The sequence below is a fragment of the Dromiciops gliroides genome, chromosome 4 (assembly GCF_019393635.1).
Source record: "Dromiciops gliroides isolate mDroGli1 chromosome 4, mDroGli1.pri, whole genome shotgun sequence".
NCBI classification, from domain to species: domain Eukaryota; kingdom Metazoa; phylum Chordata; class Mammalia; order Microbiotheria; family Microbiotheriidae; genus Dromiciops; species Dromiciops gliroides.
The window spans coordinates 455,590,150-455,614,691 of record NC_057864.1 but is presented as its reverse complement, the minus strand read 5'-3'; the positions used below and the strand labels follow the sequence as shown (position 1 = coordinate 455,614,691).

General features: G+C 45.2%; 1 protein-coding gene across 4 annotated transcripts; it reads right to left on the bottom strand.

Annotated features, from left to right (window-relative positions):
* Window positions 1-2,600: 2,600 nt before the first annotated feature.
* RAD51D (RAD51 paralog D) lies at window positions 2,601-23,778 on the bottom strand. Of its 4 annotated transcripts, XM_043963188.1 has the most exons (11): window positions 23,644-23,778; window positions 23,234-23,367; window positions 19,005-19,066; window positions 18,400-18,518; window positions 16,522-16,603; window positions 15,734-15,868; window positions 15,009-15,104; window positions 13,411-13,501; window positions 13,215-13,285; window positions 11,292-11,456; window positions 7,126-7,395 (listed from the first exon to the last, which is right to left on the bottom strand). In XM_043963188.1, exons 2-11 carry the CDS (start codon window positions 23,313-23,315, stop codon window positions 7,258-7,260), a joined length of 1,041 nt encoding a protein of 346 aa, XP_043819123.1. In that variant the 5' UTR covers window positions 23,316-23,367; window positions 23,644-23,778; the 3' UTR covers window positions 7,126-7,257. The 4 variants fall into 4 exon arrangements, with proteins under 4 accessions (XP_043819125.1, XP_043819124.1, XP_043819126.1 ...); XM_043963189.1 differs by lacking the exons at window positions 7,126-7,395; window positions 23,644-23,778 and adding an exon at window positions 6,419-6,641 and having other exon boundaries at window positions 23,234-23,516; XM_043963191.1 differs by lacking the exons at window positions 7,126-7,395; window positions 11,292-11,456; window positions 23,644-23,778 and adding an exon at window positions 6,419-6,641 and having other exon boundaries at window positions 23,234-23,516.
* Between the last annotated feature and the right edge of the window lie 764 nt (window positions 23,779-24,542).

Sequence of the window (24,542 nt, the reverse complement as noted above, 5' to 3'; positions counted from 1 at the left end):
CCAGAATCCAGAGCTGTGAAATGAGGTTGACTGGGGGCACAAACAGTAGAGGAAGAATAAAAGATTAAAAAAAACCATATCTGGAAATTTAATCAGTCATTCATTCGACAAATGCCTTTTATGTATTTTATTTTATTTAAGTCTTTTGCTTGCTTTTTTCCCCCATAATCATTTTGATTCCCCCTCCCCGAACCAAATTTCAATCTTCCCTTAGTCATAGAGAAAAACTTCAACAAACACTTATTAAACACCTATGATATACAGGAATTTTGCGAAGTGCTGTGGGTGATACAAAGAAGTGGGAGGAAATAGTGTGGGGGGAGATCAGGCAGGTCCCATGGTACACGGCAGAATGTGGTGAATAGAGTAAGAGGCATTAAGACATTCTAGTGAACAGATCTGGACCCCACAAGACCTGAGTTTAAACTCAGTCTCTCACACCACTGCCAGCTGTGTGAACTTGGGAAAATCGCTTAACCTGCTTCTGTCTTCTCATCTGCAAAACAGTGATAGTAATAACATCGACTTCATATGCAGAGTTGTTATGAGGATAAAATGACATAGTGCACATGAAACCCTTTGTAAACCTGAAAGCGCTATATAAATGGTAGCTCTTGTTATTGTTATTATTATCAGAGAGACACAGTGGTCCATGAGAGTTCAGAGAACACATTAAGTTAAGGGAGAAAAAGGAAGGACTTCTGGGAGACGGCAGAAGTAGCATTTAATGGCTAACACTGATGTAATGCTTTTAAAGCTTGCAGAGTGCTGCAAGTATTGTTTCATTTGAGGTAGGTGCTATCATCATCCTCTTTTACAGAAGAGGAAACCAGGGGCAGCTAGGTGGTGCAGTGAATAAAGCAAAGGCCCTGGATTCAGGAGGATCTGAGTTCAAATCTAGCCTCAAACACTTGACACTTACTAGCTGTGTGATCCTAGGCAAGTCACTTAACTCTCATTGCCCCACAAAAACAAACAAGCGGGGCAGCTAGGTGGCGCAGTGCATAGAGCACCGGCCCTGGAGTCAGGAGTACCTGAGTTCAAATCCGGCCTCAGACACTTAACACTAGCTGTGTGACCCTGGGCAAGTCACTTAACCCCAATTGCCTCACAAAAGAAAAAACAAACAAACAAGCAAGCAAACAAACAAAAACAATACAGATGAGGAAACCAAGGCAAATGGAGGTTAAGTGACTTGCCCAAGGCCATACTGCCAGCAAGTATCTGAGGCAGAATCTGAGCTCAGGACCTTCTGAGTGAAGTCTAACTCTCTTAGTCTACCATTTGAGCTGAATCTTGAAGGATGGCCTTTCACCTGGTAGAGATGGAGAGAATAAAATGTAAACTCTGGTTTTTTTTAGCATCCAACATTCCAGATACCAGGAAGGGTCAAGGCACAAAGACAACAGTGAATGGTTCATTTCAGACTCTTTTTCCCTTTTGTAACCAGGCATCTTGCAGGCCAGGATGAGGGAATCATGCCCTGGGAGATTTAATCCTTTCTGATCTGGAGCTCAACATTGGGGCCTCCTTCCCACTTCTGAGTGCCTCACCTGGTGGACTCTGTGCAGGCCAGATCCAGCTATGCATCACCTAATTCTGTGGCCATCTTCTGGACAGTTACCTAGCCCATGCTCCCACAGCCTTTACCAACCCCACCCCACCCCGACTCCCACATAGTAGGTGCACAATAAATATCTGTTGATGAACTGATTTATTAGATGAAATGTGGGGGCTTGTGGAAGATAATCCTGGAAAAGGAATTTCTTGGTGAATTTTGAGCTAAGTACTTAAGCGTATATTTGGCTAGAAAAGAAAAATCATCGTGCACAATAATAGCAATATTGTACAATGATCAATTGTGAATGACTTGGCTATTCTCAGCAATACAATGATCCAAGACAATTCCAAAGGATTCATGGTGGAAAATGCTCTCCACCGCCAGAGGAAGACGTGCTGGAAGAATGCAGATGGAAGCAGACTTTAAAAAAAAAAAACTTTTTCATTTTCTTTTTTCTTTTTTTTTGGTCTGTGTTCTCTTTTGAAACATGGGCGAATATGGAAATGTGTTTTGCACGATTGCACATGTATAATGTATATCAAAATGCTTGCCTTCTAAGGAGGGGAGAGGGAAGGGATTTTGGATCCCAAAAATGATTAAAGAAAAAGAATGTGGGGACAGCCAGGTGGCACAGTGGATGAAGCACTGGAATCAGGAGGACCTGAATTCAAATATGGCCTTAGACAGTTACTAGCTGTGTGATCCAGGGCAAGTCACTTAACCCTGATTGCCTCCCCACCCCACCCCCCAAAAGTCAATTTTTTTTTCTGCTGGGCAATGAGGGTTAAGTGACTTGCCCAGGGTCACACAGCTAGTAAGTGTCAAGTGTCTGAGGCCAGATTTGAACTCAGGTCCCCCTGAATCTGGGGCTGGTGCTTTATCCACTGTACCACCTAGCTGCCCCCTCAAAATTTCTTTTTACATGAAATTGAGAAAAAACAAAATAAAAACATTCTTTAAGGGGGCAGCTAAGTGGCACAGGAGATAAAGCACCAGCCCCAGATTCAGGAGAACCTGAGTTCAAATCTGACCTCAGACACTTGACACTAGCTGTGTGACCCTGGGCAAATCAATCACTTAACCCTCATTGCCCCACCAAAAAAAAAAACCCAAAACATTCTTTAAAAAAGAAAGAAGAGGGAAAAATAAGAGGAGCTAAATGGAGATTTCACTATCTAGGGAGTTGGAGAGAAGCAGCTAGTGCGCCTGAGATTAACTCTGAGGGCTGTTACTTGATCCTTGTGTGACATTGGTCCTCAGTTTGTCTCTGTAAAATGAGTAGATTAGATCAATTTCTAGTCCTTTTGCTGGCCCATCCTAGTTCTTCTGACAGAAATCAAGTCAGAAATGAAAATCATCACCTCCAAAAATAACCTAAGGGGAAACCAAAGGGGTCTCAGGATTCTGGAATTTTTTTTAAAAAGGGGGGAAAGGGGGGGCTTCTCCTTTGGCCAGAAGGAGAGAGGTGTAGTTCATGTAATATGGGACCATCCCATATAATATTTTCCTTCCAAGGGTTTTCCACTCTTGATTTCAACCATCCTTCCAACCTTTGGGAAACGCTGATCAAATGGAATCTCTGTCCCAGAACCTTTTATCAGGGAGTCATACTGAGAAGAGGCTAGCATGTACTCTTGGTTGTTATAGGGGAGGGGGAGTGATACATGACCCTTAAATAAGACACTTAAAGATCCCAGGCTATCCTGTTCCGCTACTCACGGCTCTTATCTCTGAGTCAGAGGCTGTCTTACCCCCAAGATCTCTGTGCATCATCCAAGGACAGACCCGGGACTTTGACTTCAGCCTCTGCTGCCACCTTGCCTGGGACCGTGTTTGCCCCTACTGCCCCTCCAGGACAAACTAGATACCCTTTTATTATCTTGGCCCAGATGCGCAGCTAAATGGGGCACTGAGTCGTAGGGTCGTCCAGATCATCTTTTCTGACCTTCTTCCCCTTCCTGCTTGCCAAGTTCTGGACAAACCTGTATCTGTCTGTTCCTAAGACCGGTATTTCATTGCTTGCACAGGCAACTGTCCCCTCTGTCTGAATTTCCCTGCCTCCTCACTTTCCTCCCTTAGAAGAATAGTTGCCATGTGCATAGCACCTTATGGTTTACAAAGCACTTGGCATATTTTAAAACTCGTTCGATCCGCATGATAACCCTAGAGGAAGGCATAATCATGATCCCCATTTTACAAAGAAGGAAACTGAGGGCAAAGGAATTGCTGAGGGTCACACAGATAGCATCTCAGGCAGGATTCAAATATTTTTGTTGTCATTCAGCCCTATCTCATTCTCTGAGACCCCCTTTGATGTTTTCTTGGCAGAGATACTGATGTGGATTGCCATTTCCTTCTTCTTACATCTTACAGATAAGAAAACTGAGGCCAAAAGGGTGAAGTGACTTGCCCAGGCTCACACAGCTAGTAAGTGTCTGAAGCCATTATTTGAACTCAGAAAGAGGAGTCTTCCTGCCTCCAGGCCCCACCCTTTATGCAGTATTGACCGACTCCAAATTAACATTATTCTATCTATTACACATGGAAGACTCTCCAAGGGTTGGTCTGAAGACTCCTGGAGGTGGTCTTATGCCCATTTGGGGATCTGGGAAGTTAAAACTATTTTCATAATACTAAGATATTATTTGTCTATTGAAACACTTCACCCTTTTTCCACTATATAACTGTATGAGGCATGATTTTCTCCAAAACAACATAAACCAACATAACATGAATGCAGAAGCAGATAGGAAAATCCGGCTGTCTTTATTAAGCCAGAACTTACAAAAATATGTAATGATATTCTCATTAAATCTTTTTTGTTTTGGAAAACTTTTTTTTTCATGAAAATGTTGCTAATAATAACATGTAATGGGCTGGTTATTATTTTAAAATGAATAAATATTTTTTAAATTTGGTTTTAATTTCTAATATGGTAAATGTTGATAAATCTAGCCCACATTAAAAAAAAAAAACACCTTTGGTGTCCTCAGTAATTTTTAAGACTATAAAGGGGTTTTGAGGCCAAAGTTTGAGAAGTAGTATATGATACCATCCAGCCACCCCCTCCTAAAATTACTTTATATTTTATATTTAAAGTTGGTGATATCAACCATGAAGGCACTTATCTGCATATTGTACATGATAGTAACCCTCTCCAAGTGGAAAAGTTCCTGGAATTCAGGGATTATGTTGATTTAATCATTTTCTCTCCACCTCAGGTGAGTTGACAGCCCCCTAAAGCAGAGGTGTCAAAGTATAGCCTCAACCAGATTAAAAAATAATTGGGAAATGTTTAGCAAAATTAACAAAAATGCAACATCGATGTTAATTTCAGGTTTTCTGAAGGGATCCATTTCTATCAGAGTTTGACACCACTGTCCTAAAGGACACATCCTATGCTGCTTACCCGCAGAGATGCGACTCCTGATTGGCTGAGAGACTTCTCAGCTCCTATCACCTGCACTCAGTACAGCACCCAGCAGCACACAGTAAGTGCGTATGAAGGCTGACTGGCCATCCCACTGTATTCCTGAGCCTCTTGCCTCAGCTTCCCCAATCCTTGCTATCTCCAGATGTCACCCTTTGACTCCATGCCCTCACTTCTGGCGCTTTCTAACTAAGATAAATGACCCTCTATGAAGGATGCTGCTGGGAAATACAGCTGAGAGATTCTCCCATTTGCCTTTTATTTCCCCATCTCTGTTGTCCTGGGCTTCCTCCCTGGTTCTGGGTCTCAGACTGATGGCCCTGGTGCCAGTACCAGAAGAGGGGTGATTTCATGCCCAGAGGCAAAAGGCTGGGGTACAGCTGGCAGAAAGAGATATGGAATTATAGTGGGTCTCTGAGCTACAAGCAATGAATTTCTGCATAAAGGACGAGACTGGTCATGTATTATTTACACCAGCATCAGTTTTCCCAGCTGGCTGTCCTGGGTGAACTCATTCTCTTCGTTTATGGACACAGCTATGGTTTACCAACTTTGGTTATTCTGAACTGGGAATGGGGCCCCCGAGGGCACCATGTATATTAAACAGGTGGCTGGATTCACCAGCAGCGGGTCACATCTATTCTCCTTGTTAAATTATATCCCTGGGACAACAGAGAAAGAGGTTTCTCACCTGTGCCTTAGTGCAAGGACACATGCAGGTGTGTGTGAAATCAAATCAGCCCGAAAAGGAGAAAGGAGGAACCTTGTTGGGAGCTCACAGGGAGAAAAGGATACATATCTCACGGAAGGGAAATTAGGTGGCTTTGGATCAGAGCAGCTTACTAGATTTCCTTCTTGTTACTTGAGGCCAGGGACAAAGGGAAGGATTCATTTCGACCCGTAGCATTTAGAAGCAACTCCTCCCCAGGTGATGTGCCAGCCCTGGTTTACAGTTCAGGGGAACTGAGGCACGGTGGAGCTGACTTGGGATATGAACAATTGATCACGACCCAGGGTGGCAAGATTCACGTATCCAACTTGTTGGTTCACCTATCTGAGGATGCCAAAAGATGAGCTCATTTCAGCCAATGGCCCTCAGAGACAGAAGGGAGGCTCAGATACCAGCTTCAGATCATCTCCTGTGGTTCTAAGTGATTTCTTATGAGGAATGATACTGAAGTCGCACTGCAGCCAGGGACAAGTCAGGCTCACCCAGCCAAGGGTGAGGTTTATACTCTTGGGTCCCTCATGCTGGGCCACCTTTAACTCCAGAGGTTACATGGGGCACGGACCATGGATTTAGAATTGGAAGGGACCTCAGAGATCATCCAATCCAACCTTGTCATTTTACAAATGAAGAAGCTGAGGCACGGAGAGGTGAAGCCTCTTGTCCATGTTCATAGTAGCAGAAGCAAGATTTGAACTCAGGTCTTCCTTCCTGGGACCCTGGGCCCAACACTCTATCCAGACCATCCCATGCCTTCTCTGTTTTCTTTAACGCTGCAGTTTCCTTTCTGGGAATCAGATGCCTTCCAGCCCTCCTCATGTTCCAAAGAAGTGGTATGGTCATGGCTTGTTCCCTTCTAATGGGGAACTCTGTGCTGGGGTCCCACAGCTTCCGATTTCTACCACCTCCTGGATTCCTGTGGCCTGAAAGGGGACACGGGAGAGGAGTTAACTCTCAGTCGAAGAAACCCAAGGATGCAAGCCCTTTCACCAGAAGCCCTTTGATGGAATTCATGGATTTCTCAGAGGCAGCTAAGTGGCTCAGTGGACAGAGCACCGGGCCTAACTCAGGAAGATCTTCATTCAAAATCCAGCCTCAGGTAGGTACTCAGCAGCTGTGTGAACCTGGACAAGTCACTAAACTTGTTTGCCTCAGTTTATTTATCTGTAAAATGAGGATAATAACAGCGCAGATCTCCCAGGATTGTTGTCTCAAATGAGATATTTGTAAAACTCTTAACAAACTGCCTGGCATATAGTAAGCACTACATAAATGCTAGCTGTTATCTTCATCACCACCACCCCCATCATCTCCAAGTACAGATGGAAGAAACAAGACAAATCTGCCTAGTATCACGGAATTGTGGGATTAAAGGCTATAGATTTAGAAGTCAAAGGACCTGGGAGGTCACACGGTTCAATTTCGATTTTGAGTGATGAGAATAGTGGAGCCAAGAGAGGTTAATTGAATTATTCAAGGTTACCCAGGGGCAGAGCTGAGACCTGAACTCCGGTCCTGCCCTCAAATCCAATGTTCTTTCTACAGGATAGGACAGAGCCTAGAATAAGACCCCAGCAATTTCTTCTCCAGTCCTTGTACAAGAACTTCTTCCCCGCCTATCAGTAGGAGGGAACTGGCCGTGGTTAAAGCTGATGAAAATACAGGTAACTGTGGCGACTGTAGGGAAGTCATAGTGTGTTAGTACAGAGAATAAAAGCTATTTAAGGAGAACTGGACACAGAGCTCTCCATAATCCGGCCCCAGCCTGCCCTTCCACACATTTCATGTTATTCACCTTCACCAACACTACCTCCCAGCCAAGCTGGTCTCCTCACTGTTTTAGCATTTCATGTGCTGCCTTCAGGCCGTCCCCCATGGCAAATTACTATCATAGGATCACAGGTCTGGAATTGGAAAGGATCTTAGTGGCTGCTCAATCCGACCCCCTCCTTTTAGTCAACGAGGTGGTATACTGGACAGAGTGCTGGATGAGAAATCATGAAGACCAGAGTTCAAATCCTGACCTACTAGCTGTGTGATCCTGGGAAAGGCACCTAACCTTTTTTCCCCTTCGGTTTTCTTATCTGTAAAATGGAGATAATAAGAGGACCAACCTGCCAAGGTTGTTGTGAGGATCCTACATAAGGTATCACATACATGCTGGTTTTTATTGTTGTTGTTGTTGTTATTATTTTATAGATGAAGAAGCTAAAGCGTAGAGTGGTTAGTTAGTTAGCTCAGGGTCACATAGCTAGCTAGGGAATGAGACAGGATACGAATCCAGGTCTTTCTAATTGCAAATCTGGCACTCTCAGACACTACTTTAGGTTGTCTGTGCCTCTTAACATCCCCAGCTTTCCTAGGGACTCAAGTGCAAATGCCACTTCCTGACACACATATCAGAAAGTCCCATTCTCTTGCCTGGGATAAATCCAAGGGAACAAGAAGCTGTCTAGCTCAGCGAAGAACTGATGGGATCAAACCAAACCTAGATACTGGACTTCACCTTTGCCCTTTGGCTAGGCTCTTTACATTCTCTCCCTGATATTATCTGCAGAGTTCATTTTCATTTAGACCACCCTTAAATCATGTCAACCAATAGAATTGAATGATGCTACCCAATTAGCTTGGATCAGTGTATCAAAATTTTTTGCAGGTTTTCTGAACTCTCCTTGAGAGAGACAGCATGGGTTTGGGGCTTTTCTCCTGCTTGTGCTAACTGCCACAAGGTCAATTCTTTACTGACAGGTTAATAAGATAATAATATGCTTACTGCCAAAACTGGTATAATAGCAATTAATTCATAAAATGCAGTAATAGCAAAATATTTTTTAAAACAGTAGTAGCCATAATAATTAAAAACCACAATAGGTATATGTATAGTAAAAAATAAAGATGCAATTGTTTTCCCAACCAAATTCATGGACCCTCTGAAATGTCTTCACAGGTATAAGGTTAGGGATGCCTGATCTAGAGGGAGTGGGGAATGACCAGTATAAAGACAAATGGCATCAATAAAAATATTTTAATGAAAGGGAAAAAAATTACCTTAGCACAGAGGTTTTTAACCTGGAGCCCGTGAACTTTAAAAAATTATATTTTGATGATTGTATTTCTTTTTCTTTTTTTTTTTTTTGGTGGGGCAATGAGGGTTAAGTGATTTGCCCAGGGTCACATAGCTGGTAAGTATCAAGTATCTGAGGCTGAATTTGAACTCAGGTCCTCCTGAATTCAGGACCACTGCTTTATCCACTGCTCCACCTAGCTACCCAACAATTGTATTTCAACATAAGTGCTTTCCTCTGTAATCCTGTGTATTTTATTTGATGCATTTAAAAACATGGTTCCGAAGAGAGGTCCACAGGCTTCAAAAGACTGCCCAAAGGGTCCAGGGTACAAGAAAACTGAAGAACCCCTTAGAAGAATGTCTTCCCAGGTTTGACAAAAGGGAGAACTGAAGCAAAGGGCAGGGAAATGATGCTACTCCAACCTGACTTTCCAGCTTTATTTTCTTACTCTCTCTTCCCTTCATGTACCCTAAATTCTAGCCAAAGTAACAAGATGGCTATTTCCTTAACACATCCCAATGTGCTTTCCAGCTTCCTGTGTTAGCCAACAAGCATTAAAATTAGGTTCCTACTGTATGCCAAGCACTAGGCTCATAATGTGTCTTTCCTCTGGAATGCTTTTCCTACTATTTTCACCTGTTGAAATTGTGTGTATTACTTTTTCTTTCTTCTTTTATCTCCCTACAGGGGCTGGGGGTTAGAAGGTCAAAGGAGAATAGACATTTTTGTTTTTTAGTCATTTCAGTTATGTTCAGATCTTCGTGACCCCATTTGGGGTTTTCTTGGCAAAGATACTAGAATGGTTTGTCATTTCCTTCTCAACCTCATTTTACAGATGAGGAAACTGATGGAAGTTGCATTAAATGACTTACTCAGGGTCACAAAGCTATTAAGTGTCTAAGGCTGAATTTTAACTCAGGTCCTCCTGCCTAGAGGGCCAACACTCTACTGTGTCACCTAGCTGCTTGGAATAGACATTGGGGAGCCTCCTTCTCCTCCTCCTACTACTACGAAGAAAGAGAATTAGAAAGAGAAGGAGGAGGAGAAAAAAGAATACAGGGTCCTTACAGGATATTTGTGTAAAATGCAGAGAAAAGAACAGAAGGAAGAGCCAGAAAGAAGCCCAGACCAGCAGGACAGCTTTGAAAGCTACAAATGGATCTTACTATATACTTAAGTAGAAAGGCAAACTGTATAAAACAAAGACCGCAGTTTCATATGCCATCCTCTTCTCTTTTTTTTTTTTTTAAGTGAGGCAATTGGGGTTAAGTGACTTGCCCAGGGTCACACAGCTAGTAAGTGTTAAGTGTCTGAGGCCGGATTTGAACTCAGGTCCTCCTGAATCCAGGGCCGGTGCTTTCTCCACTGCGCCACCTAGCCGCCCCATGCCATCCTCTTCTTAACCTACTGCCTTTTCTATTTGGTGTTTGCTATTCCCAGAATAAAAATTAAAATTAATTTTCTCTCTCTCTTTTTTTTTTTTAGTGAGGCAATTGGGGTTAAGTGACTTGCCCAGGGTCACACAGCTAGTAAGTGTAAAGTGTCTGAGGCTGGATTTGAACTCAGGTACTCCTGACTCCAGGGCCGGTGCTCTATCCACTGCGCCACCTAGCTGCCCAATTAAAATTAATTTTAAAAAAGAACTATCATCCTTTGAGGTCCACTTCATCCACCAAGGCCTTTCCTCCAGCCTCCACCTTCCATCCTCCCTATGCCATCTTTCCCTCCTCAGGACTCTTCTACAACTTTGGATCATCACCCATTTGTACTATAGCTTTTCATGCACAAACCCCTAACTAGATGGTCAGTCCCCTGAGGGCAGAGACCACATCCTGTCCATCTTTGTATCCTCCTGAGCTAGAGCTAGCACAGTGCCAGCACAGCATGGAATATAGTCAATAAATGCTTAATAAATGAATGCTTGATGGATGAATGAATGAATGAATGAATGAGCACGTGATGTCACAAAACACTAGAGAAAAAGGGAAAGGGGAAGAGAATAGGTGTTTATTAAGCACCTACTATGCGCCAGGCACTGTGCTAAGTGATTTTTGCAAATATTATCTCAATTGATCCTTAAAAAAATCCTGGGAAGCAGAGACTACTTTTGTTCCCATTTTATAAGTGAGGAAACTGAGGAAAACAGTGGTCAAGTGACATGTCCAGGGAGGGAAACCCTCGCTCTTAAGACACTGTTTTGGTTTTTTTTGTGGGGCAGGGAGGTTTAAGTGACTTGCCCAGGGTCACACTGCTAGTAAGTGTCAAGTGTCTGAGGTCACATTTGAACTCAGGTCCTCCTGAATCCAGGGCCGGTGCGCTATCCACTGAGCCACCTAGCTGCCCCCTTTAAGCCACTGTTTTAAAACCTGGCCTCTATCCTCTGTCACTCACCCTAAAGGCAGTCCAGAATGTACCCTGACACACCAGTACGGAAATGAGAGGGGCAACAGGGGAAATGGCTAACGTCACAAATTCCTTTTCTCTTCCAGTCTTGGATTCTCTCACCTGTCGTGGAGACTTGGTCAGAGAGGCCACACGGCAGCCGTCTGGTGCTCCTGAGCCTTCCCGGGCTTCAAGAAGCACTCGGGTGCTGGGGACAAAACTCCAGGATCTTCCCAGGGCAGGCTTGAGCCTCCCACTCTCTCTCTCCCTGGTCACGTGGTTAGTCACCTTCAAAGAAAAGCTCAATCCTCATCCAGCCAATCCCCCGTTCTAGGTCACCCCCACATGTACTGGGAGCAACGCAGGCTAGGCTACTTTTCCTTAAGAGATACTGAACTTGGGGCAGCTAGGTGGCACAGTGGTTAAAACACTGGCTTGGAATTCAGGAGGACCTGAGTTCAAATCCAGCCTCAGACACTTGACACTTACTAGCTGTGTGACCCTGGGCAAGTCACTTAACCCCCATTGCCTGCAAAAAAAAAAAAAAAAGAGAGAGATACTGAACCTTAACTGGCCGAGAGGACTAAGGCCTGGGCCCCCAGATCGCTTTAGCAATAGCTAATCATGGCTGTCTCACACTGGTTGGAGGCTCACCGAGCACTTTATCCATTGTTTCTCATTTGATCCCACGACATCCTCCCCAGCCAATCAGTTGTCACATCTTGTCCACCCCTCTCCCAGATGTGCCCTTCTCTTGTCCACGTTCACCCAGTGACCACCCACAGCCTCCTCGTTGGTCTCCCTGCCTCAAGCTTCTCCTCTCTCTGACCCCTTCTCCAAAGGGATATTGCCAAAGAGCGGGTCTGATCAAGTCCCTTCTCTGCATCACCACCACCTCTGGCATTTATATGACACGGTGAGGTTTACAGAGCACTTTATATTTGATCCTCAAAACAACCCCATGAGGTAGGTGCTATTTTATCATCCCCATTTAACAGAGGCAGAAACTGAGGCAAAGGGTAAGTGACTTGCCCAGGGTCATAAAGCTAATAATTGTAATAACACAATGATTTATAACACTGATAATTATAACATTTATAGAGTACTTGCTATATGCCCGGCACTGTGCTTGTACACTTTACAGTTATTATATCGTTTGATGCTCACAACAACCCTGGGAGATGGGTGCTATTACTATCCCTGATTTACAGAAGAGGAAACTGAGGCAGAAAGCACATAAGTAACTTGCCCAGGGTCACACAGCTTATAAGGGTCTGAGGCCAGACTTGAACTCCTGTCTTCCAGATTCCAGGCCCTATCCCCCTGAAGCACCTAGCAGTTCCCAAACCTAAGATCCCATGTTTCTTTCTTTCTTTTTTTTTTTTTTTTTTGCAGGGCAATAAGGGTTAAGTGACTTGCCCAGTGTCACACAGCTAGTAAGTGTCAGGTGTCTGAGGCTGGATTTGAACTCAGGGTCCTCCTGACTCCAGGGCCAGTGCTCTAACCACTGCAGCACCACCAAGCTGCCCCCTGATCCCATGTTTCTAAGCTGGGCTATCCTGCTCAGTAGTTTGGCCTTCTTGGTTGGGGCCCATATGGTTTGGCACAGGTGGCACCTGCGAGGGAAATAGCTTATTATTACTCTTATTACTGACAACTGTCTAGCCCACAGGGCGGCATCCAGCACCCCACCTGGCTACTTATGGTAAAGGTGTGGATCCCCTCTGAGTCTTCAGGAGGTTCTGTTACACAGAGTTTAGATGAAGGCCCGTTTGTCAGACAGGCTGCACGTGGGCAGGAGGGCAGTTTGAGACGTTCATCTAATCTGGGGAACCCAGAACACAAGCTTTGGGTCTTTCTATCCCTGGCACTTAGCACTGGTCCTGGCACTTAATAAACATGTCTCATCTGACAGACCCACCTCAAAGGGCTATGTAAATGAGAACCTATATTTCAGCCGGAAAAACAAATCCTATCCCTCTGCAGAGGCGAGAGAGGCCAGGGGGAAGTCAGGCACACCAGACCCTAACTACTATTCCAACTCACCAAGACTGCTATTCCCAGTTCCCGGGCCAGGGTCTTGAGCTCTCGGGCGAGCTGCATCATTAAGGCCAAACCTTGGAAAGGAAAAGACGGTGTAGAGCGGGGAGGTGAAAGGGGGCGTTAAGGGCTGGCAGGGAGGCTCAAGGATAAAGATCCCCCAAGCTTTCCCCAACAATCTGGGTGGGATGCCACCACTCACCCTCACTATGCTGGCCCCCCAGGAGAGGGGAGATGACTGCAGAGACGGAATCCACCACCACTATCTTTACAGGCCCCAAAGCACTGGTCACCTGGAGAGGGGAAAGACAGTATAAATGGTTCTCTGGTCTTCCTTCTTTCCTTAGTAGCCTCCAGGGTGGGGGATGGACAAGTTTTACAGGATAAACTTGCTGCTTAACAAGAGAAAAATGGAGGGGAGACCTGTCCCTACCGCACACCTACAGCCCCAGAAATCCTAGGAAACCGGGCTTCCTTAGAAACAATTCACCTTCGTTCTTTTTTTTTTTGGTTTTGGGTTTTTTTTTGTTTTTTTGGTAAGGCAATTAGGGCTAAGTGACTTGCCCAGGGTCACACAGCTAGTAAGTGTTAAGTGTCTGAGGCCAGATTTGAACTCAGGTCCTCCTGAATCCAGGGCCGGTGCTCTATCCACTGCGCCACCTAGCTGCCCCAATTCACCTTCATTCTTGCCATCTGCCGCCTGCCCCTGTGTGATTTTCCCCACCTCCCACCTTCACTACCATTCTCCACACCAAACCTGGACCTCCTAAATCGATGCCTGCAGGCCTTGGGGAAGTGAATCCACTCAGCTCATAGGTGACTGAGGGAGTGCAAACTAGCCCGCCACGTTGGCTAAGCTGCCTCCATGGAGCGGACCCATCCAGCTGTCCACCACGGCTATCTCGCCACATACCTGCTGCCCTAGGCAGACCCCCTCCTCCACAATTCTCTGCCTCTTGCTCCAATCAAGAGCACGACTGGTCATTGACATTTGATGTCATTGGATGGGCCCATACATCAACCCAACACTTGTGTGACTCTTCACTCCACAACCCCATTCTGAGGCCACCACTCCTCTAGGGCTGTAGCCTCCCTCTATTAGAATGTAATCTTCCTGAGGGCAGGAACTCTCTTCCAGATTAGTGTCCCCAATGCTTTGCACATTCTACTGTAAGGTGGTACAATGGATTGAGCCATGGGACTAAAGTTAGGAAGACCTGAGTCTGCACTACCTGGTCTGCTAGAGACCAGGTGCAGCTACCTGTTCAGGAGAGAAATACAAGCAAGAAAGATAATCCCTGCCCTAAAACAGCTTATATTCCAATTGGGGAGAACAATACACAAAGGGGAAGGTGGGGAGGAGATGGCAGATTCTGGCTTCTCACTGAGGGTCTTCAAACAAAGCCTGGATGACAACAATATATTCAGGTATACTGTAGAAAGAATTTGCTTAGGTATGGGTTGGACTAGCGGGCCCCTGAGGTCCCATATCCCTGAGATTCGGTGATTATGAGTTGGAAGGGCTGGACCTTAGTCTGAGCTCTGTCTCTGAAGAGCTTTGTGAGCCCAGGCAAGTTCCTTCCTCCCTCTGACCTCGGATTGCTCATTTGTAAAACAAGGGGGCAGGACCAGCAGGCTCTCTAGGGAACCTTCCAGGTTTAAAACTCTAGGATTCTACGACGCCCATCTTGGAAGCCCCGTTGGTCATTTCAGAGGGCAACCTGACAGGGGACAGTTGCCTATACAAAACAACAGGAGACTCTGCCCATGCTTCAAAGGGCACCACCGATGGGGGCTCACCTGCTGGGAGATACTGCTCCGGAGGTCCTGTAATGTGTCCAGCATTTGGAAGATGTCAAACACGCGTATCACATGGATCCTCTGCAGAGCCCCTGCCTGGTAAAAGGGAGAAACACGGGCATCAGTGCCCAAAAAGTCCTTGCTTTGGGGGTACAGGGTAACAATGGCTGGTACCTACTTAATGCCTTAAAGTTTGCCAAGCACTTAACATTTGTCATCTTATTTGATCCTCTCAGTAGCTCCGTAAGAGGTAGTTATTATCATCATCCCCATTTTCAAGATGAGGAAACTGAGGCAAACAGAGATGAAATGGCCTGCCCAGGGTCACAGAGTTGATAAGTACCTGAGGCAGGATTAGAACCCAGGTTTTCCAGACTCCAAGTCCACCAACCACTCAATCCCCTGAGGCACGTAGCTGCCCTTAAGTCAGAGGGAACTTACACAAATGAGAAGGGGGAGATTTTGCACCACCAGTCCTTGAAAACAAGGTTTCTAAAGGCCTTCCAGAAAAAATGACAAGGAAAAGCGTCTGAGTTTTAGGGCATGAATCCACAGAGAGGCCTAGAACAATGGAGGGACCAATGCCAAGGAGACCTAGAGACAGACTGCAGGTCTGAAACTATGAGTATGAGACTATGTTTTTTTGGGGGATGGGCTTAAATTTCCAGGCCCCATACTGCAGGGTGGGGCGTTTTCATGCTGCGAGACGTCCTTCACACCCTGACCTGCTCTTCTTCATCCTCAGTCCTGGCCTGAAGCAGCTGGAGGAGGCGAGAGGCTGTCAGGCCTCCCGTGGAGTCGATATACAGGACGTTCTGACCCAGGCTGTAGGCCACATTGGCAGCTGTGCAGAGGCACACCTGGGCGGAGGGAAGGAGGAGGTGGGGTGAGTTCAGGCCTCCAGAGAGTCTCTGCCAAGCTCTCCCTCAAGCAACCCGTGTAACCTCTGGAGCTGCTGCCCGCAGTAAAACCCAGCTCATCTGCGGGGGCCCTGTTGTCTCTCTACTGAGCCGTTGGTACCCTCTCCATTAGCCATCGATCAATCAGCAGTTATTAGGCTCCTGCTAAACACCAGGCATGGAACTACAGGACAGAGATATGAAGAGAGAAGCAAAACAGTCCCTGCTCTCAAAGAGCTTACGCCATATCAGGTAGCAGGTTTACGTGTCCACACAACTGTCCCCTGCCTCTGGGCTAACGAAAGGGACCAGTGGATGGAGCAATAACTAGCAGAAACTGGGCCTGGGACAAATTAGGTTGCTGAAATAAGGAAAGGTGGCCCAGTGGGAAGGTGGTGGTTAGAGTACTACAAGGGCCCACCCTTCTGGAGGCAAAGTTTGGGCTGGGGATCCTAGAGCCAGAAGGATGGAAATACACCTTTTCAGAGAGGGAGTACACCGACACACCCCACACCCCCCTTTCCGTCCCCAGGAGGAGGCATGAATATCTCTGCAGTGTTGGTGCCTGGGACAGAGTCCTGTTGGCCCCATGCTAGTTAAAGTTCTGATCCTACCTGGGTTTTTCCACTGGCCGGTGCTCCGGTGATTTCTGTGACTTCTCCCGTGTAGAGGCCAGAGTCCAGCAACTTATCCAGGCTATCGGTAGGGGAGAAAAGGAAGTGGGAGGGAAAACAAGAAATAATCCCCTGCCGCCTCCTTCCCCAGAACCATCATTTAGTACTAGAAGGTAATTTAGAGGCCAGGAGTCTGACCTTTGCATTTTACAGAAGAGGAAACCAAGTCACCCAAAGGAATTGCCTAAGGCAGGATGTGCACCCAAGTTGTCCTGACTTCGAGCCCAGCACCTGATTCAGAATATTGTGAAAGCTACAAGTGACTCCCTCAGTCAAATCCACTGATCTTTTCTCAGTCCTTATCCTACTCAGTTTCTCTGAGTGACTGGAGATTGTCTTAACGCCATTCCTTAAAATTCTCCCTTTCTGTGGCTTCTGTGACCCTGATTTCCTGGTCCCACTGGGCCATCAGATGGTCCTCTGGGCCACCTTTCCTTATTTCAGCAACCTAATTTGTCCCAGGCCCAGTTTCTGCCAGTTTCCTGGTCCTTTCATCCTCAAACTGTCTTCTTCGCCTGCTTCTGTGACTATCTCCCAAGATTCTGATTCGACCCTCCTGCTCTCTTCTGGGTATCGATAAATACTCATCTGCTCTCCTGAAGTCAGAAAATGCTGAAAATCAGGGCTATTGTTTAGTCAACTATCTAAACTTGAGAAAGTGACAGAGAAAATTTTAATAATGGATGTTGTTGTCCAGCTGTTTTAGATGTGTCTGACTCTTCATGGCCCCTTTGGGGTTTTCTTGGCAGAGATACTGGAGTGGTTTGCCATTTCCTTCTCCGGCTCATTTGACACATGAGGAAACTGAGGCAAAGAGGGTGAAGTGACTTGCCTAGGGTCACACAGAGAGTCAGTGTCTGAGGCCAGATTTGAACTCAGCTTCCTGACCCCAGGCCTGGTGCTCTCCCCACTGCACCACCTAGCTGTATAATAATGCATGTTAAACTTAAAAGTATTGTTTGTACTTTTTTTCTGGGAGAACAAATAGTTAAACATTTATGAGCCTCATATTCCCACTGCTTAAAGAACACCTGCAGAAGGATGTCCTGTTGTCACTTTAAACTCACTATGTCCAAAGCCAAACTAATCATCATTTCCTTCAGTCCAGCTTCCCTTTTGTCCTTTAAAAAAAATTTCTTGTTATAAACTTGACAAATATCAACAAACATGAACATTTCCTTATCTACTCTGTGAGGAAGGAAGTATTTCTTAGTCCTATTTTATAGATGAAGTGATCTAAAAAAAAAAAACCCAAACCACACCAAAACATTTCCGTATAAAAACAAGGAAAAAAGAAAAAGGATTTTGTAGGACGCTATGAACCTCTGTTATGTATGGCTTATTTTTAAGTAGATATTAAATTTCACATGGTGGTTGGGTATGAATCCCTCTCCAAACTCCTCTCCACCCCCCATTTTACCACCCAGGAACAAATAAGAATATAATTTCAGCTCTGGACTTAACCATATTTATTCCCTAAGACACGCCTATGACTTGGGAAGCTGGGGGCAGGGATTGTTCTCCTTAATTTATTTTCATTCTAAGCCGACTAAACAGAGATTCACTATGACAAAGACAAACAAAATCCAGGCCCTGCCTTCCAGAGGGTTTATAGGAGAAACACAGACAGAGCAGAAAAATAACCCGCCTGCCTAATGGCATGGCTTGTGGCAGGAAGAGGCGGGAGTCCTGACCCTCTCTCCAACTCCACCTCTGCTCCCAGGCCACAAAGCGCTTCTTTGACAACAGAGCTGGGGTGGCCAGACTCATGTCTCAAAAGCTAAGCCCGGGGAGCGGGTCCCTTTCCCCAGAACACACCTTGCGATGCCTGTGGCCAAAATAGCGGTGGTGGTCTTGAGCTCTTCATAGAGATCGGCACCATTGAAGGGGAAAGATGAAAACTGAGCCAGCAAGACCCGCCTCACAGCGACCAAAGCCTGCCTCCAACATGGCACAGAGTGGGGTGGGTTTAGGAACAGAAGACATTTTATCTTTATACATTATTATCTTATTTTTATTGCTATCTTCCTTTTTTTACAACACATTCACCCCCCAAAATAGTCAACCCTCCCCCACCCCCAACTCCCTTTACCCACAGAGCTAGCCTGTAAAACAAAGGTTAAAAAAAGCAGTTCAACAGAACTATCCATCACACACCTCAACCCTATCTGGCAGTGTATACCACATTCTGCACCCATAGCCCCCCACCTTTGAAAAGAGAGAGAGGCATACTTTCTCAATTCTGAAAGGAAAATATGCTTGTATGAGCTCTGAAAATATGCAAAGATAAAGGGGATCAGAGTCTTCCTTATTCCTTCTGCCCAGGCATCTTACTGCTAAAGGACTCCATGAACTCCCTTTTCAAAGGCAGGGGTCTTAATGACACAGGAGCTCAGCTCCAGAGGAGTCACTCTTGCCCTCACCTTATAAGACAAGGAACATTTCTGAGACACCTCTTCCAGGTCTGCAGAGACAAAGTCCACCACTGAAACAAGATACAAAATAAAGGAAATGAAGCTCCCTATATTCACACACCTCTCCAACCCCAGCATCTTCTCCTGAGATCAGGAAAGTTCACACTACAGAAAGCCCACAAAACCTGCCCTCTTCCTCCATAGTTTGGCCCCTCCCCACACTGATTGATTCAAGTCAATTCAACAATTTATTAGGGTTTATTATTATCCTGTAATTATTCAACAATACAACAATTTATTAAGGCCTGGGTAAATCTTTCCGGAATCAGGAAGACCTGAGTTCAGATCTGGCTTCAGACACTAATTAGCTATATGAGTCTGGGCAAGTCACAATGCTTTTTGCCTCAGTTTCTTCATCTGTAAAATGAGCTGCAAAAGGAAAAGACACCTAGCTGCCTCAGAAAGCTTCCTGTAGGAAGTAGGATTCTTTTTTTTTTCTTCATTAGTCATCTTATGAAAGAAGAATCAGAACACAAGGGAAAAACCTCAAAAAAGAAGGAAAAAAACCCAGCCCAAAAGTAGAAACAGTATGGTTCAATCTGCATTCCACAATTCTTTTTTCTGGATGTTGAGAACAGTTTCTATCATGAGTTCTTCAAAACTGTTTTGGATCACTGCACTGCTGAGAAGAGCCAAGACTATCACCATTGTTCATCACACAATGCTGCTGTTACTGTGTACAATATTCTCCTGGTTCTGCTCCTCTCAGTCAGCATCAGTTCATGTAAGTCCTTCCAGGTTTCTCTGAACTCCTCCTGTTCATCGTTTCTTACAGCACAATAGTATTCCATTACATTCATGTAGCACAACTTGTTTAGCCATTCTCCAATTGATGGGCATTCCCTCGATTCCCAATTCTTTGCTACCACAAAGAGAGCTGTTATAAATATTTTTGTACATGTGGGTCCTTTTCCCTCTTCTATGATTTCTTTGGGATACAGACCTAGCAGGGGTACCACTGGGTCAAAGGGTATGAACAGAAAGACTGGATCAGTTCGCAGCTCCACCATCAATGCATTACTGTTCCAATTTTTCCAGTTTCTCCAACATTTATTATTTTCCTTTTTTGTCATATCAGCTAATCTGATAGGTGTGAGGTGGTACCTTAGAGTTGTTTTAATTTGCATTTCTCTGATCAATAGTGATTTAGAGCATTTTTTCAAATGGCAATAGATAGCTTTAATTTCTTCATCAGAAAACTGCCTGTTCATATCCTTTGACCATTTCTCAATTAGGGAATGACTTACATTCTTATAAATTTGATTTAGTTCCCTATATATTTTAGAAATGAGGCCTTTATCAGAAATACTGGCTGTAAAAATTGTTTCCCAGTTTTCTGCCTCCCTTCTAATTTTGGCTGCATTGCTTCTGTTTGTACAAAACCTTTTTAATTTAATGTAATCAAAGTCTTCTATCTTGTATTTCATAATATTTTCTATCTGTTGTTTAGACATAAATTGTTTTCCTTTCCATAGATCTGAGAGGTAAATTATTCCTTCCTCTCCTAATTTATCTATGGTATATTTAGACACTTTATGTCTAAATCTTTTTTGGGGGGACAATGAGGGTTAAGTGACTTGCCCAGGGTCACACAGCTAGTAAGTGTCAAGTGTCTGATGCTGGATTTGAACTCAGGTCCTCCTGAATCCAGGGCCAGTGCTTTTATTCACTGCGCCACCTAGCTACCCCCATGTCTAAATCTTGAACCTATTTTGACCTTATTTTCATATAAGGTTTCAGATGTTGGTCTATACCTAGTTTCTGCCATACTATCTTCCAGTTTTCCCAACAGTTTTTGTCAAATACTGAGTTCCTATCCCAGAAGCTGAAGTAGGAAGTAGGATTCTTACTAAGTCTTAAAGAAAACCAAAAGGCAGAGATAAGGAGGGAGAGGGTGAATATGACATAAAAAACAAGAATTATCAATAAAATATATATTTTTTTAATTAAATGAAATGGATAAAAATATATCTAACCTAGAATTCGACTAAAACCTCTGCCAGTGGCCAATGAATGCCACTGGGGGAAAGGATCGTGGAAGAAATCTGTTAGTTTGCAGGCTTACACTGAGGACAGCAGGTGGATTCTGAAGGCTTGCTAGACTTGCCTCAGGATAATATAGAACAGGTTGACAAATGTAGTAATACTTGTTCCTCATTCCCTAGTGCTTTCACAGATAGTGTGATAGCCTCATTAGAGCACTGAATTTGGCTTCAGGAAAATCTGGGTTCAAATGTTATCTTAGATACCTATTTACTATGTGACTGTGGTTAAGAGTCATTTAATTTTCCTGAGCTCATCGTTAAGATGGGTGTAATAACAGCGCTTGCTTCATGGGGCTGGCCAGAATTAAATAAGATAACACACACATATATGTGTATACATATATGTAAGATTATTATATACATGTGAGCCATTATTATTTAAGGTTTATTTTAAACATTTTAAACCTACCTTCCTCACAACTCTATTAGGTAAGTATTGCAAACATCACCCATTTTACTTGGACTCTTTTTGTTGCCTTTCTTTGTATACCTAGTCTTGGTGCTTGGCACACAGAAATAAATGTTCGTTGTTGTTCAGTCGATTTTCAGTCACATCTGACTGATTTTTCTTGGCAGAGATACTGGAGTGATTTGCCATTTCCTTCTCCAGTTCCTTTTATAGATGAGGAAACTGAGACAAACAGGGTTAAATGACTTGTCCAGGGTCACACAACTAGTAAATGTCTGAAGTCAGATTTGAACTCAGGAAGATGAGTCTTCCTCACTCCAGGCAACTAAGGAAATTGAGGCTTTAATTTTTAGGATTACATATTTAAAAGGCAATCTAGTTATAACTGGCAACTGAGGGTGACAGAGATTAAATCACTTATACAAAGTCACAAAGGGAAGAAGTGGGGGAGCTGTAATTTGAACACTGACTTTAATCTGCTCTCCTAAACCAATGTGAACTGCCCGGGCCCAAGTATTCTTTCTACAGTTTCAGATCCACTTAGGGGCAGTGGATAGAGTGCTGGGCCTGGAGTCAGGAAGACCTCAGACAATTACTATGTGACCCCAGGCAAATCACTTAACTCTGTTTGCCTCAGTTCCCTCATCTGTAAAATGAGCCAGAGAAGGAAATGGCAAACCAGTCCAGTATTATGGCCAAGAAAATCCCAAATGGGGTCACAAAAAGTTGGACACATCTGAAACAAATGAACAACAGAATCAGATATACTATATCAAATTAATAATGAACCTTTACATAGTGCTTTAAAGTTCGCAAAGCACTTTACAAACTTATTTGACCCATGACCCTGCAAGGCCTCAATTTCCTCAGTAAAATGAGGGGAATAGAATTGGTCTATTAAGGTCCTTAAGGTCCCGTCCGGCTATCATGTTCAACAGAACATGTTCATCTATGATTCAGACCCTTCCCAAATACCTGCTCAGCTCTACACATCTCTTCTTCTCCTCTCCCCTCCTCTGCCCCTAGTATAACTAGAAGCCAGGATCTGCATCCTGATTATGGAAGAGAAATGGAAGTGAGGCTAAGTAATAACAACAACAATGTATCATAAAGAGAGCTCTTTGTTTTATGAGTGATAGCTCTTTTGAACCTCAGAAGAGTCCCATTTTACAAATGAAGAAACTGAGATGGAGAAGCTAAGTAACAATAATAATAATAACAATAACAACAATAATATCTATCATTTATATGGTGCTTTCACATTTACAAAGTCCTTGTCTCTGCAAGGAAGGTAGTGTACTTATGACTGGTTTTTTTTTAAAATGGGGCAATTGGGGTTAAGTGACTTGTCCAGGGTCACACAGCTAGTAAGTGTCAAGTGTCTGAGGCCAGATTTGAACTCAGGTCCTCCTAAATCCAGGGCCCGTGCTTTATCCACTGTGCCACCTAGCTGCCCCATGCCCATTTTTACAGATGAGAAAACTGAGGCTGATAGCAGAAGCCCTGGGTCACACAGCTGGTTAAGTGTGGGAAGTGGGATCTGAAATCAGATCTTGATTCTAAGGCCTGCTCCTCCAAGGCAGCACCTAGCTACCTGTTAAGTGTCCGAGGTAGGATTTGAACACAGGTCCTTGGGGGTTCTCTAAGTCGAGCAGCTGCTTTCCTGAACTCACAACATACAGATCTCTCCCCGCGTGTCTGCTTGTAGCCTGGCGCCCCTTTACCTGTCTTGATGCCAATGCCTTTCAGCAGCTGGATCATCTCCTGGGTGAGGCCTGGGCACAATCCCTCCCTGAGCACCCCCATCCTCGGGCCACAGAAGCGAGATGAGGCTTGCTAGAAGCGCAGGGCACAGAGCCTGGGAAGGAGAAGAGCCCCTTGCAGGCCCTGGGCCCGCTCTCGGGGACCCCGGGGCTGGGGACTGTCCGGGCTCTGCCCCCGTCCCTTGTTAGTGGCCTCCCAACCGTGGGGTGGAAAGAACGGCGGCGGCGAGGCGTCCGGGAAGCGGGAAGGCAGGCAGAGGGGAGCCGCCTCCCCCACCGCGCGGTGCCTCCCTACCCCTGCCCCGCCCCCGCCCCACAACTGGCGGCGTGCACAGCAGGCTGGGCCTCCTCCCCAGGTCCCAGGCCCTTACCCTCCCGGCTAGTGACCCGCTGGGCTGGGGGGGATCAGCGTTGCCCGCCCCGCGGCTCACGTCCACCTCGGCTCAGGCCGCCTCCACTTCCTGCGGGATCGTCGCTTCGCGCCCAGCCTGGGCCTTGCCCCACACTCCCATCTGCTGGCGGCGCGTGGAATTGCAGCGGCCGCGAAGGAGGGGAGGCCAGGGGCTGGGACGTGGTCCCCGAGGGCTCTGGGAGGAGGGCGGAAAAGGACCACCCTGGAGGACATCTGGTCCAAGCTCCTGGTTTTACAAATGGGAGGGGGGACCCCAAAGGGCTAAGTGACTTAATTCCCCGAGGTCGCACTGGTAGTAAGGGAAGTCGAATTTGAACCCAGCTCCACCGACTCTATGTCTAGGGCTTTTTCTACTAAACAAAGGTGGAAGAATGCCCATGATCACACAGCTTCATTCCTCCTTTGTCCCACTCCTTTCCTTCCTCCCTCGCTCCGTCTTTCCCTTCCCTTTTCTTCCTTCCCCTTCTATCTTTCCCACCTTTCTTCTCTTCTCACTCCCTCCCTATATTCTCCTTTCACTTCCCCCTTTCCTCCCTTGTTTTTTCTTTGCCTTTTTTTCTTCCTTCTTTTTCTTCCCTTCTCTTCATTCTTCCTCTCTTGATTTCTCTCCCTTCCTTTCCTACTTCCCTCTCCTTTTTCTTTCCTCCCTTCCTCTTTTCCTTCTTCCCCTCTCTTTCCTCCCCCCAAACCTCATTTGCTTGTAGTATCTTTTCCCTGTACATGATATCCTTTGTTTTTGTTTCTGTTTGTTTTGCAGTGCAATGAGGGTTAAGTGACTTGCTCAGGGTCACACAGCTAGTAAGTGTCAAGTGTCTGAGGCCAGATTTGAACTCAGGTTCTCCTGAATCTAGGGCTAGT

Bases quoted from the DNA above. Each gene is read 5' to 3' on its own strand.
- RAD51D (XM_043963188.1), bottom strand. From the start codon at position 23,315: ATGGGGGTGCTCAGGGAGGGATTGTGCCCAGGCCTCACCCAGGAGATG. The intron at 16,604-18,399 runs GTGTGTTCTGGG...CCCTACCGATAG, and splicing joins TTGGCCACAGGCATCGCAAG to CCTGGATAAGTTGCTGGACT. The intron at 11,457-13,214 runs GTGAGTTGGAAT...TTTTCTTTGAAG, and splicing joins AACTGGGAATAGCAGTCTTG to GTGACTAACCACGTGACCAG.